At 40.0% G+C, this 13,676-nt stretch overlaps 1 protein-coding gene across 1 annotated transcript; it reads right to left on the reverse strand.

Moving 5' to 3' along the window:
- Positions 1 to 437: 437 nt before the first annotated feature.
- LOC125479840 (tryptophan aminotransferase-related protein 2-like) lies at positions 438 to 12,527 on the reverse strand. The gene is made up of 5 exons (XM_048589917.1): positions 11,524 to 12,527; positions 2,674 to 2,977; positions 1,297 to 1,577; positions 879 to 1,183; positions 438 to 775 (listed from the first exon to the last, which is right to left on the reverse strand). Exons 1-5 carry the CDS (start codon positions 12,228 to 12,230, stop codon positions 588 to 590), a joined length of 1,785 nt encoding a protein of 594 aa, XP_048445874.1. The 5' UTR covers positions 12,231 to 12,527; the 3' UTR covers positions 438 to 587.
- Between the last annotated feature and the right edge of the window lie 1,149 nt (positions 12,528 to 13,676).

Genomic DNA, 13,676 nt, shown 5'->3' on the forward strand with positions numbered 1-13,676 from the left:
TTCTGTTTCGCGTGAAACTAGTGAACTTTGTCTTAGTTGATTGTTGATTCCAAATTTTCCTGTAAATACCTCCCGAACCTCCTCTTGTTCGGATACATTAAAGTTACTCATATATTGTTTCATATCTCCCTCCTTTGGTCATGGTGACCAATTTAGAACTTCTGAGTCGGTTTCTAGGTTTTAGGGGGAGGAAGACGAGGAGAAAGAGAGGGAAGGAAAAGCCTAAAGAGAGAGGAAAACTTGAGAGAGTTGAAATTAGGGTTGTAGAAATGAGTGGCATGGGAGAAGTGGGAATGCTGCTCCAATGGTGGGCACCTGAGGACCTACAACCTCATCCTTGGCTGGAAGTTACATCCATTTACTTGTTGCACTGTAAATTTCATTATTCATGGCAAGTGTTTCTGCAAATTTCATCCGAAAATTTCATTCTCGAGGGATGGATGGATTTGGACTCTCATAAATTACGTTGAAAAATCATATCATTTAAATAGATGGATACAGATTGTATTACTTTTCATTACTAATCTACATATGAACGAATATGTGACACTCCCTCTCCTTCCTCTGCAACAGCTCACGGTCCACTGTCATGACTGAATCGCAGACAGTCGCTCCACAAATAAGTTGAAATTGTTGTCCCGATCCAACATGCTTATGCGGACGTACTTTGGACCCACTCCAAAGTGCCTTCCTCCTCTTGTTAACATCTTGTAGCCTCTTAGGAAGCTTTCGCAATCTTCCACACGATCGTCCTCACATTTTAGCCACGCGAAAGCTGCAAAAGTGGTAAACAGTAGAGTCAGCTTAACAGCTTAAAAAATGTTTACACAGTTATGTATAATGACTCTTAACTAATCATTTCATGATTTTTCACTTGCCAGGTTGAGGCTGGGAGTCCTGGTTGAGGAAGTGGCAGAACCCAGGTGTAAAGTCGGGCAGACTAAACACTCTGCTCCTGTTCACCGCCGCCCTAAGTAGCTGCCACCTCTCTGCCATGAGGTGGTGGCTAATCCAGAAAAAGGATTCATAGGAACCAATGTGGCCAACGTTTTCAGAGGTGTTGGTCATCACCTCTAAAATCTTGGCAGCTCGGAGCTGTGAATCCCTGGACACCCCAATGGTGTTGAGCTCTATGAATTTGATCATCTTCTTTGCAACTTCAGGATCTTTAACAAGAGCCCACCTGGAAGAAAAATTCAAATCAGAGATCATTTTTCGTAATGCAAGAACTATTGTTCGCAGAGCAACACAACCAAGACACAAGAACTAAGACTCTGTGATCAGTATCAAGCTTACCCAATGCGTGTCCCGGCATGGCCAGTAGCTTTGGAGACGGTGAACAGCGTCAGATCATGGTCCGCAGGAGAAGAAATCGGGGTATACTGTGGCCAGTAGTAGGCCAAATCGTGAACCAATAAACCCCCTGTTCGATTGACCATGGAATGCCTGACGAATCCATCAGGGTTGTTTGGGGAGGTCACTAGCTCTATATAAGGTCCCTCTTTGCTGAAGCTTCGGGCATCACCGGCCCACTTGTACAAGCCGGACTTCAAGCAGTCCGTCATAGAGGGGTAAGACTGCAAAGAAACCATCAGTAGCCACCTTAAAACACACAACATCATACACACATTTACAGACGAGCAGCAAAGAATGCAAGTTCAAATTATCGCCATCACGCGAAGAACTATCTTCCTAGTTTCCAAGAAAAAATGAAGCGTGATCTTCGCTAGGACTAGGCATGCCGAAATGTTACGAATTTGATTCGAGAGCAGACTGCATAACGTGATGTGTAATTTTATTTATTTATTTTTTTTAATTCGTTACTCCATGAATTATGATTGAAGTAATGCTATAAAGTTGAATATTTGAGTTAATTTATGAAAGCTTAGATATATATTTTCTTACTTATTTGATCTGTCCGATGGGCACATGCTTGGACATATTTTATGTGTGCAGGACAGGATAAATAGGGACGAACCAGGAAGGGAGACGAAAGATGTAGTCAAAATTAGGGAGAGGGGGGGCAAGGATAAATAATTGAGATACCAAAATTCAAAAGCTTCAGAAGCAAGGCAGGCAAATTAAATGCCATATTATTAATGTCACAGGTGAATCAAACTCGAGGCTTCCAAGGGTGAATGCTCGTAACCAGGGTTCAAATTTGTTGCACTCATTTTTGTGTGTGACATTTTTATGATTTCTATCATTACTTGACATATGGTAATCCTCAACTTTGTTATCATTAGATAAACACGTGTCAATCAATAATAAGCCACATAAAGACCACACAAAATGAGTTAAAAGTAGATTTGCCCTCTCGTAACACACTTTTTGAAGATGTTCTTTATCATGCATGAAAAGCCAAGAGATTAAGCAAGATGACGCCATCGGAGTAAATATCTGACTTAATGTTAATTAATTTTCTAATTAAAGTAGACGCCATTGGAAAAAAAGCATGTCCACTATGCAAAGTGATCATATAAACAAATACAAAATTATGAGAATAAAACATGTGGTTTCATCACTGATGCATGATGCGTTTGACTTTGCCTTGATTTGTTGGTAAGTAAACTAGTGACCTTAAAATATTCAAAAATCTATAACTTTAAAGCACTAAATATAATTAAACTAAACAAAAAAGGATTAAAGTTAAACCCAAAATATCAAGCTTACCGAGTAGTATGGGGCGGCCGACACCACACTCAATGGCTCAGATCCATCTTTGGGAGCTAGGGCATAGAGGGCGGCTAAAAACAGCTGGGATGAACCCGTCCCGACCACGATTTGGCGGCCCTCGGTGACGGCGTTGCCGACCACATTGTGCAGTCTCACAACTTGTTTGGCAAACTCTGGCTCCAAAAACCAGCAAGGGTTTTTGACATCTGAGAAATAGCTCATTGACTGCCACCCAGAGATCACGACTGTGGTTCTTTCACCCATCCGCTGCCAGTAATTTTCATACATAGTAGGGTCACCGCTGCATTCACCAACACGGTAAAAAAAAAAAAAAAAAAAAAAAACATGTTAAACAAAAAAATACGATACCACTGTCGCGTAACGAGGTAGATAAAAAGAGAAGATGCTACGGCGGTTACACGGTCGAATCTGTCCTCACAAAACATAAAATCCGAAAAATAAAAATCTGTCGCACAGTAATGAGATTCCCTAAAATTGCATGGAGCCATGGAGGTAGGTATGGCATGGGGCAAGGTGGGTCCCACTCTATCAGCAGATCGATGACTAGATGGATACCCGGCAAACATCAGACCATTCTAAGAGGGGTTAAATCTTTTGTGGGTCCCACAGGGCGGTAAGATCCAGAGAATCTCGACATGGGGACTAAAAAGAAAGGTCATGAAAAGCTAATTTTACAACTTGGACGGCTAAAAGTTTTGAATATCTCAGACAGCCCACGGCGCACTTCAATTTAGTCATTTCAGCACTTCACAGAAGGCCATAAAGCAGGTGTGCATCTAGAAGCCCCATGTAGTGCCTCATGCTAACACGCACTTCGGGTAAAAGTTGCCATAAAAAACATGCACATAGGCTACTCCGCTCTTGAGTAAATTGTAGTAATGATCATTTAACTTTAGCTCAATTGAAGTAATGGTTCTCCAACTAAAAATTCATTACCATTGGTTCCTCAACTCATCAAAACGTGTAGTTATGGTCCTCAACTAAAAATCAATTACCATTGGTCTCTCAACTAAAAATCAATTATCATTGGTCCTTCAACTATAACCCAATTGGAGCAATAATCCCTCAACTTGAACCCAATTAGAGCAATGGTCCCGCAACTTGAACCTAATTGTAGCAATGGTCCTTCCAACATAACCCATTTTGACATAATTCTGACGAAGTTAACGAAAAAGACAATAACTACACGTTTTGATGAGTTGATAAACCCCAATTGTAGTAATTGTAGAGTAAAAAATAATCATGAAAATTATGGAGGCTACACGTGTACTTTTGGGTGAAAAAAGACAATATTACCCTCGAGGCACACCAAAACTTCTATGCGCAAGCAGCAGACAATCACAACTCAATCAAGATCAAAAGTGATCAAAATAGGTATTTATTCAAAACATATTTCATCTATCCTCATCAAATCATTCCCACAAGGTAACCTTCAATTATTCATTCAAAATAGAATTAATTACTTGAATTAATTTCCTAATTGATTGCAAGATATTATTTTGACATAATATCTTGCAATTACACCTAAAAACCACCATATATGGTCGTTTCCCATCTTTCCAAAAGGGGCCAACCACACCCTTATAAATACCACCTCATTTTTCTAAAAACCTAAGTCCATTATTCTCCTAAAATTCTCTAAAGATTTTTTCACTCAAATTTTAACTTTGACATCAGAGGTTTTTTGGTCAAAGTCTCCCCCACATTCATCATAAGCGTGTGAGACTCTTGGCATTGACCTTAAGTGTTAATTATTTTGTAGGTGCAATTTTGTCCAAGAAGAAGAAGGCGGAAATTTCCATTCACAAATTGGTGCTTTCATTGAGAGTTCGATTCACATGCTCAAAGAAGACTCTCGCATTCAAAGTTTCTCATTTCTTGTTCATTTGTAAATTTTTCGTACGTCCTTATTCTTAGAATTTTTTTTATAAAATTCTTTGAATAAACGTAAAAAAAAAGGTGCAATGATTAGAAATTCGAAAACCATGACGAACAGAACTTTCTACGTTCAAAGATCCCGATCGAATGATGGAGGACGAGACATAACCCCACTACAACAATCAACAAGGCTCAATACGATGGCAAGAGGAGCAACTTTGCCACCAAAGAACACCACCCCCATGGCAACCACGAGGGCTACCGTGGCAGTGGGAAGTGGACCAGCTCCATGGTAGCAAGCCCACGGTAAACAGGGGGCAACAAGGTAGCCACCAGCCTAGGCCCAAGCCGCTTTGCAGCAGTAAGCCCATGCGCTAAAAGCAGCCCAAACCGTTGCCCCAACAATGTAGGCCCAAGCCTCATCCACCTGGTGCACGGCTTAATCTACAAGGTAGCCAAGTCAGGCCCAACGCGAGCCCGCCCAAGCCATTACCTCAGCAACGCAAGCCTAAGCAGCTGCGGCAGGAAAAGCAACCTAGCCCTCGCGGGCCCAAGGCTAGCGCAAGCCCAGCGCACTCCCAATCAGAGCTTAGGCCCAGCGCCCACACGCACCACACAAGGGGCAATCCATGCTAGCTGCGCGACCCGCTTCAGGAATCCGACTCGCTTCTGCGGTCCAATCTGAAGCCCAACCCACTCTCGTGGCCCACCAACAATCTCAACCATTCCAAGGCCGGTTCAACCGTCCCGACTTCAGATTTCTAGACCGACGATTGAATCGAGGGTATTTTCACCTCATTTCTCCACAGATTTGACCTCCAAACTCAAATATCACGCCCAGAGTCCATTACATTTCCATTACTCAATGAGATGTATACCGTCCAAGCTCTTCCACCTCAAATGGCGAGCAACAATTGTCTTGACAAGTCATAGAGTTGATAAGCACTCTCGCGCAACAAACTACCTTGGCGAATTAGCTCTTGCAGCGTGCCTCAGACGAGGTGTCCCGAAGTAGGACAAGGGCAGACGACGAACCTCTCCAACAGCGTCCCGGCAAACATCCACTTGACCAATCACGAACCGAATGTTTTGGCAGTGTACACTACTGACTGGGCCTCCAAGATAGCGTATACTCTCATCTTAGCATGCAGAGGAGTGTGCATTCTCGGTTAAGCCCACGGACAAGCATACATTCATTGTTGGGGCCACACTTCAATAATCAACAATGAGCAACCTTCTAAATGAAGTGTTCATTCGCGGCTAGGCCCGTAAGGAGCATCATCCACCTCACATCGAAGTAGGCAACACGACAAACGGAAAGAAGCAATCACTCAATCTAGCTTAAGTTCAATCAGCAGTTTACGAGTAATTCGCTCTCTTGCCAGGAACGTACTACATGCATCGTAGCCGAGGCATAGATGAGCCAAACACATAAAAGAGCAGCCAAGACCAACAGGTCACGACCGGGGGCAGCCGAGAGCTCCACTACCCCAACAAAGACATACTCATGAATAAGTAAAAATGCTCATAACCGAGCGATTGTGCGATTTCCAACGCAACAAAACTACCGACAAGGCGCACAAACAAGACATGACCAACATAAACGGGTTATCTTTCATTGACATAGTTTGTCTGATACAAAGATTACTTATGTTCTGACAAACGCATCAGCTCAGCCTAATAGCTCGTTGAGGGCAGACAAGTACCAGAATGACACACCAACCCAACTACCAAGAACTGAGGGGCATGTCTTGTTCTCAACACTCTACATGATTCAATACTGAAGCAGCACATCACCAGTAACCGAACATCATGGACCTAGTGGTCCAATACATCTTGTTGTGCATAACCTGGCCCAAGCCAGCCCCAACTTTGCGCTCACAGTCGTGCCTACTTGCTCCACAGCCCCCGGCCGCCCTTGATCCGTCACCATGACTCTCAACCGTGCCAATCTTGCACCACGGCTCTTATTTACGCCGACCAAGCCCACAACACTTCAAACTTCAAAGCATCCAACGATGGAGCAGAATACGAGGCCTTACTAGCAGCCTCTACTAACGAAAGACTTAATGGTGGAGAAGCTTGCAATCCATTCAGATTCTCAGCTGCTCACCACCAAGCCTCGGAAAAGCATACGACGAAACATCTAACGACAACGCAACACTTGAGGAAAGTCCGGGAACAGCTCGATGCGCTACCCATTTACACCCTTACATAGGTTCCACAAACAGTTCGAAGTCTCAAGCAAATCGCCAAACAAGACCTCAGATGCTGAGGATTATTTCAGTTGTCCAGCAGTCAACTTTCCTTAACTGCACTCACGACGACGACTTTCATGCTCTTCAGTACGAAAGGATAAACTAATTGATCTCCAGTGTGATAGGGTAAATCAATTCTCCGACACCCATATGGGTCTGCTCTTTAGTGCGAGAGGGTAAACTAAATCCTCGATACCCATTTGGGTCTGCTCTTCAATGCGAAAGACATAAACTAATTCCCTGACACCTATTTGGGTCTACTCTTCAGTGTGAGAGGGTAAACTAATTGCTCTCCAGTGCGATATGGTAAACTAATTGCTCTCCAGTACAATAGGGTAAACTAATATCCTGACATCCATATAGGTAAACTCGCCAGTGTGAAAGGGCCACATAACTCAAAAGATCGAAATCTTGAAGACCAACTAGGCAGCGAATTGTCAAGGGACTTTGCACTTAACAGTTCACGCATCCGATACTTTATCTTTAGCAGCTCCAATCTTGGCAACTCCATCCTTGGCTTCTCCATCTACGGCAGCTAAGAAATCAAACTCAAGCAGTTTTTTCATTTTTGGCAAGCATCCAACATGAGGCAGCCCAAACCGTGGTCCATGCCACGCTACTTCCTTGGTCCATGCCGAGCCAGTCCTTAGCTTCAGTTAAGCGGAGCAGCACAAGCAATGACCCTTGCCACACCACCTCTTTGGCCCATGCCAAGCCGACTCCTAACCCCTGCCAGCCGACCTGCCTCACCATCCCGACGGCTGCCCCGCGGCAGCACCACCCAATGAAAAGATAAGGAGAATTAAGTTTTTCTTACATCAGTGCGATGCGGAGAAGACAAAGAAATTAATGGAAGACGAATCTTTGCACGAGCAAGCAAAGAAGAGTGCTATGGGAAGGAACAAAATCCTCTAGTTTTCTCTCTTTCTTGTAGGGACAAATAATTGCCTTCTGAAGTTGATTTAATTCCTTACTTAAGGTAAGCTTAAATAGGCTTTAGAGGCGATTTATTTCCCTTTTCTAGAAGAATCTAATTCCAAGTCCAAGTGAGAATCTGCATCAAAGCTAGAGATCTTTACACTTGCTGCCCTTTTCTGCAAGCAGCCTAGTAAGTGTAGGGGTATTTGTAGAGTAAAAAATAATCAAAAAAATTATGGAGGTAATACATGTACTTTTGGATGAAAAAAGACAATATTACACTCGAGGCACACCGAAACTTCTACGTGCAAGCAGCAGACAATCATGACTCATTCAAGGTCAAAAGTGATCAAAATAGATATTTATTCAAAACTTATTTCATCCATCTTCATCAAATTCTCCCCACAAGGTAACCTTCAATTATTCATTGAAAATATGATTAATCACCTAAACTAATTGATTAATTTCCTAATTAATTTCTTAATTGATTGCAAGATATTATTTTGACATAATATCTTGCAATTATACCAAAAACCCACCATATGTGGCTGGTTCCCATCTCTCCAAAGGGGACCAGCCACACCCCTATAAATACCATCTCATTTCTCCAAAAATTTAAGTCCATTATTCTCCTAAAATTCTATAAACACTTTCTCTCAAATTTTAACTTTGACATTGAAGGTTCTTTGGCCAAAGCTCCACCATTCATCGTATGCGCGTGAGGCTTTAGGCCTTGACCTTAGGTTTTAATTGTTTTGTAGGTGCAATTTCGTCCAAGAAGAAGAAGACAAAAATTTGCATGCACAACAATGGTCCTTCTAACATAACTCATTTTGACAAAGTTAACGAAAATAATCATAGCTACACATTTTGATGAGTTAAGGGACCAATGGTAATGGATTTTAAGTTGATGAATCATTGCTCCAATTTGATTAAAATTGAGGGACCATTACTACAATTTACTCTTTGCATCTTTGCTATAAACTCTCAAACTTTTTGGGGAGTGAAAGCTATTGAAGCGGTATTTCAATTCATTCATACATGTTATTTAAAAAGTTAAAATATAGGGTAAATTACATTTTATCTCTTTAGGTTTCAATGTAATTACAATTTCATACATCTTTAAAACATTTCAATCTCGTACATTTAGTATTATTTTATTTCAATTTCATACAACCGTTAAAAAATTTGTTAAGCTAACCGTTAAGTGATGACGTGACAAATATAGGATCTCCATTTGTGTTGACGTGGCTGCCACATTTGTGTCACATGACTAAACAACAACAAAGTCTTTTCCACTAAGTGGGGTTGGCTATATGAATCCTAGAACGCCATTGCGCTCGATTCTGTATCACGTTTTCCGTTAGATCCAAGTACTCTAAGTCTTTTCTTATAGTCTCTTCCAAAGTCTTCTTAAGTCTTCCTCTACCCCTTCAACCCTGAACCTTTGTCCTGTAATCTCATCTTCTAACCAAAGAGTCAATAGGCCTTTGTTTCACATGTCCAAACCACCGTAACCAATTTTCTTTCATTTTTCCTTCAATTTCGGCTACTCCTACTTTACCTCGGATATCCTCATTCCTAATTTTATCCTTTCTCGTGTGCCCACACATCCAACAAAACATTCTCATCTCTGCTACACCCATTTTATGTATGTGTTGATACTTCACCGCCCAATATTCTGTGCCATAAAGCATTGATGGCCTTATTGTCATCCTATAAAAAATTTCCTTGCGCTTCAGTGGCATACGACGGTCACACAACACGTCGAATGCACTTTTCCACTTCATCCATCTAGCTTATATCCTATAGTTGAGGTCTCCATCTAACTCTCCGTTCTTTTGCAAGATAGATCCTAGGTAGCGAAAGTTGTTGCTCTTTGATACTTCCTGATCTCCAATCATCGCCCCTAACTCATTTGAGCCTCCTTTTGCACTGAACTTGCACTTCATATACTCTGTCTTTGACTGACTTAGGCGAAGACCTTTAGATTCCAATACTTAATAAAAAGTTTAAAATGTTAAAATAATTAATTAAAAAAAAAAACAAAACAAAACAAAAGCCCCTTCTTCATCTTCCCTACCCGAGCCACCCATCCATCCCCTCCACGGCTCCACCTATTTCCCCTATCGCTTCTGCACCTTTCTCTAATCATAAATCCCCTTCATCTTCCTTCTCCTATCACCAATCCTTTGCCTTAAAATTTTCCCACCCCAGGTCACAGGCCGATCCACCCTCTTCCCTATCACTTATGCACATTTCTCTAACCATAAGTCCCCTTCTTCATCATCCTTCTACCATCACCAACCCTTAGCCCCAAATCTTTCCCACCCCAAGTCACACACTGCACCCACCTATTGCCTATCACAAAGGAATTGCATGAGGCGGGTCCGATTTCGAGCAGCAGTAACGGCATGACGAAACTCTGTGGTGCAGATCATGCTTGGCTTGGTGTCGATGCTATAAGTTCTGATTCAAGGAGGCTCGATGTTGTTGCAATCAAACATGAGCTTGGTGGGTGGATAGGGGTGGTCGAAGGAAAAGGTCAAATCGTTGAAAACCAGACGGAGAGTTGGTGTTTTGACGAGAAAGATAGGTTTTTTTGTTTTTTTTTGGATTTGAGGAGTTCAGAATTAATGGGGGAAAGGATGGGTGATGGGGATGGGAGAAGGGGGTGGGCTCGGGTGGGAAAGACTAAGGGGATGTTTTTTCTTTCACTTTATTAATTTTTTATTTTATTTTATTAAGTGTTTAGTCACGTAGCACAAATGTGGCAGTCACGTTAGCACAAATGGGAACTTCATATTTGTCACGTCATCACTTAACAATTAACTTAACAAATTTTTTAACGGTGGTATGAAATTGAAATAAAATAATACTAAATGTATGACATTCAAATGTTTTTAAAATATTGTATGAGACTGTAATTGCAGAGTAAAATATAATTCACCCTAAAATATATAACAGTACTCGATTAATTTGAGATACCGACACAAGAGAATCCCACCAATTTGTTGGGATGCATACAAGTTTCTGTTTCTATGACACAATGATGTTGTTGGTCAAAGGTTCAGTTACTACCATCTATGGTGCATGTTAGAATTGCTTGGGAAGAGGAATATGACCGACGGAAAAACAGTCATCGAGTACAAAAGAGTTGGCCAGCTCTAACATGCGCCATGTAAAATCTCAACCCTAAACAAGGATCTCTCCTACCTTCCCCTATCCTAGCCTAAATAGTCAGCACAGTAAACAGTACACAAAATTAATCAGAAAAATGAGGAAAACAATAAATATTTTAGTCAAAAACAGAAAATCGGTAATGTTTGAGGTCTTTTTTGCAAAAATATCACTGACGTCAAGTGAAGTTTATGACATAATATTCCCTTATTTTGACCTCCTTCATTAAATTTCACATGCCATCACACCCTTGCTTTGCCTGACACTTCCTGTGCCCCCCATTTTTCACAAAATTCAAAAGACAATTTTGTCCCTGGTTTTGAGCTAATTTTAATAGTTTACTTAATTAAATACCTTGACAACTCAATGGAGTTCATATATTCTAAAAAATTTTACGTAAGTTAAGCCAGTTAATTATTACTAAATTTTATCATTAAACAGAATTATGCACAAAAAAAAGAACAAAAAAAAAGGTTGGTAAATATCACTTCGTACTTCTAAACTGAAGAAATCTTAGCGGGAGGATTAGATGATATAATTAAAAACAAATAAAAAATTAAGAAAAAAACAAAACAAGTGTTGAAGCACTTACTGGTCGAGGTTGATAACTTTCTCCATGACATCTTGGCCACAAGAAGAAGAAGCGGAGAGACGCGTCCTCTGCGTCGCCTGAGCTTCCTTCCCAAAACCCATGTCCGCCATTGACGGCCCTCTCTGCTCCTCCACAGAGAACCCATGTGGGCCCCCATCCTTCCCGCTCTCGTAAACCACCCTCAGAACCAAGCTCAGATTAAGAGCCAGTGACAGCCCAAGCAAGTTCCTCACTGTGAAAATCCCCAGAAAGTTGGCCATTTTTCCAAAAGCAAAGAAATTGGAGGACCGAAAAACAAACCAGAGTGAGTGAGCGAGTGAATGTGAAGAACTCAAACACTGGAGGGCGGATTTACAGCAGAACCCAGATGATGAAAACCAAGGTTGATCGCCAGATGGACGGTGAAGATTGAAGCTTTGGCTCAGACACCCCGGATTACTACGGTTGCGCTTCAAATCAAACAGGAGATGAATCAACAAAGAAGGATGGTTTTGAAGATTTGGAAGGACTCTGAAAACTTTAATTAAACTCGCGGGCTCAAAGGTTGAAACTTTTACTGAAAAACTGATGAAATGGGTGAGTTGAAAAAACTTCCGACCGGATTTTTTCTCAGGAAACGAGAAATCCCAGAACGATTTTCCAGGAAAATCGCAGGTTTCCGATGCTAGATCTCGAAGATAATGAAAACCCAATAAGACCAGATTCATATACTTCCATGTGTGCGAGTGTGAATATATATATGTATATACAGATAGATAGATATATGGGAGTTATATATATAGATGCACGGGGGGTTAATAAGGAATTGGAAAAGCTGCTGTTACTACATGCTTTGTCTCCATCTTTCTGTTTGCTTTAATCTACCCTTCTTTTTTATTTTCTGATTTTTCAAATTTTTATTTGATTTGATTTGGAGAATTTGGCTTTTGATTCTGCTTTGTTAATTAGTTTGAGGTGTTATTGAGTTGTAATAATTTTGAGTTAAGATTTCGACTGGGAGCTACAGAAGAAGGAAGAGATGGTGACCACACGGAGGAAATTTGGTAAACCCAAAATTTGTCCATTTGGAATTTTTGTTTAAGATAAACTCAGAGACTTTCTTAAAAAGTATGACTTTTTATAAATTCTTTGTCATTAATTTAATGTTAATTCTTTTGCTGATGTTTTAAAATATTGTATCGAAACAATGAATACAGAAAGTCCATAAGTCTCACTTTTGAAAAAAATCTTGTATTTCTCTGTTAGTAATTCTGTTTGAAAGTGAAATGGTGCATTATCTTTTTCTTGTTTTCTTTCTTTTGTTGTATCTTTTTAGATTTTATTTAAGTGGGTCTTTATGTTTGCATAGACTAATGAATTTTCCATGTTTAAAATGTTTTACAAGGATTAATTTATCTACAAATCATGGGTTCTTATATTACATAGCATAATCGTATCGTATCATTGTGTTATGAGATATTATATTCACACTCTTTAAATTACTTCTCCCACACTTTTTTAATTTTTTAATATTTTTTACACACCACTAACATTTGATAGAAAAATATTTAAAAAATAAAAGAGTATAAGAGAAGTAATTTGGGGTGTGAATATAATCTCTCTTGTATTATATAAGGAATAGACAACTCTTACAAAAATATTGTACTTTGCGATCCAAAAAGTTATCTTCTAGTCGTATTATGTTTTCGGATTATTTGAGTTAAATGATGTGTTCTAAATCTAACGAAAATTAATTACGGGTGGATTCTGATTTATTTGTTTAACAAGTTATCACGATTTTTAACCATTTGTTTGTTGATAACTAATTTACAAAACGTATTCAAATTCAACAATATATTAGTGTGCCGATGTTGACGTATGTGTGTAACGGATTATAACGAATTTTGTCAATAACCTAATTAAACAAATATATAAAAACTGCGTAGAATGTGTTCAATAACAGATTAGGGAATTGTTATTAGCACTCCAAAAATCTCATTCTACACTCCAAACTTTCTATATTTGGAAAAAAAAAAACACTTGTGAGGAGTGTAGAATGAGATTTTTGAAGTGACAATAACACTTCTCACAGATTATAAGAACGTTTTAACTGTTTGTTTGTCAATTGAAAGTATCTAGAAAATAAAATTACATGGCTAACTTATGTCATGCTT

The sequence above is a fragment of a genome, unplaced genomic scaffold (assembly GCF_019419815.1).
Source record: "Pyrus x bretschneideri cultivar Hongxiangsu unplaced genomic scaffold, Pyrus_bretschneideri_v1 Contig3, whole genome shotgun sequence".
In the NCBI taxonomy this organism is placed as follows: domain Eukaryota; kingdom Viridiplantae; phylum Streptophyta; class Magnoliopsida; order Rosales; family Rosaceae; genus Pyrus; species Pyrus x bretschneideri.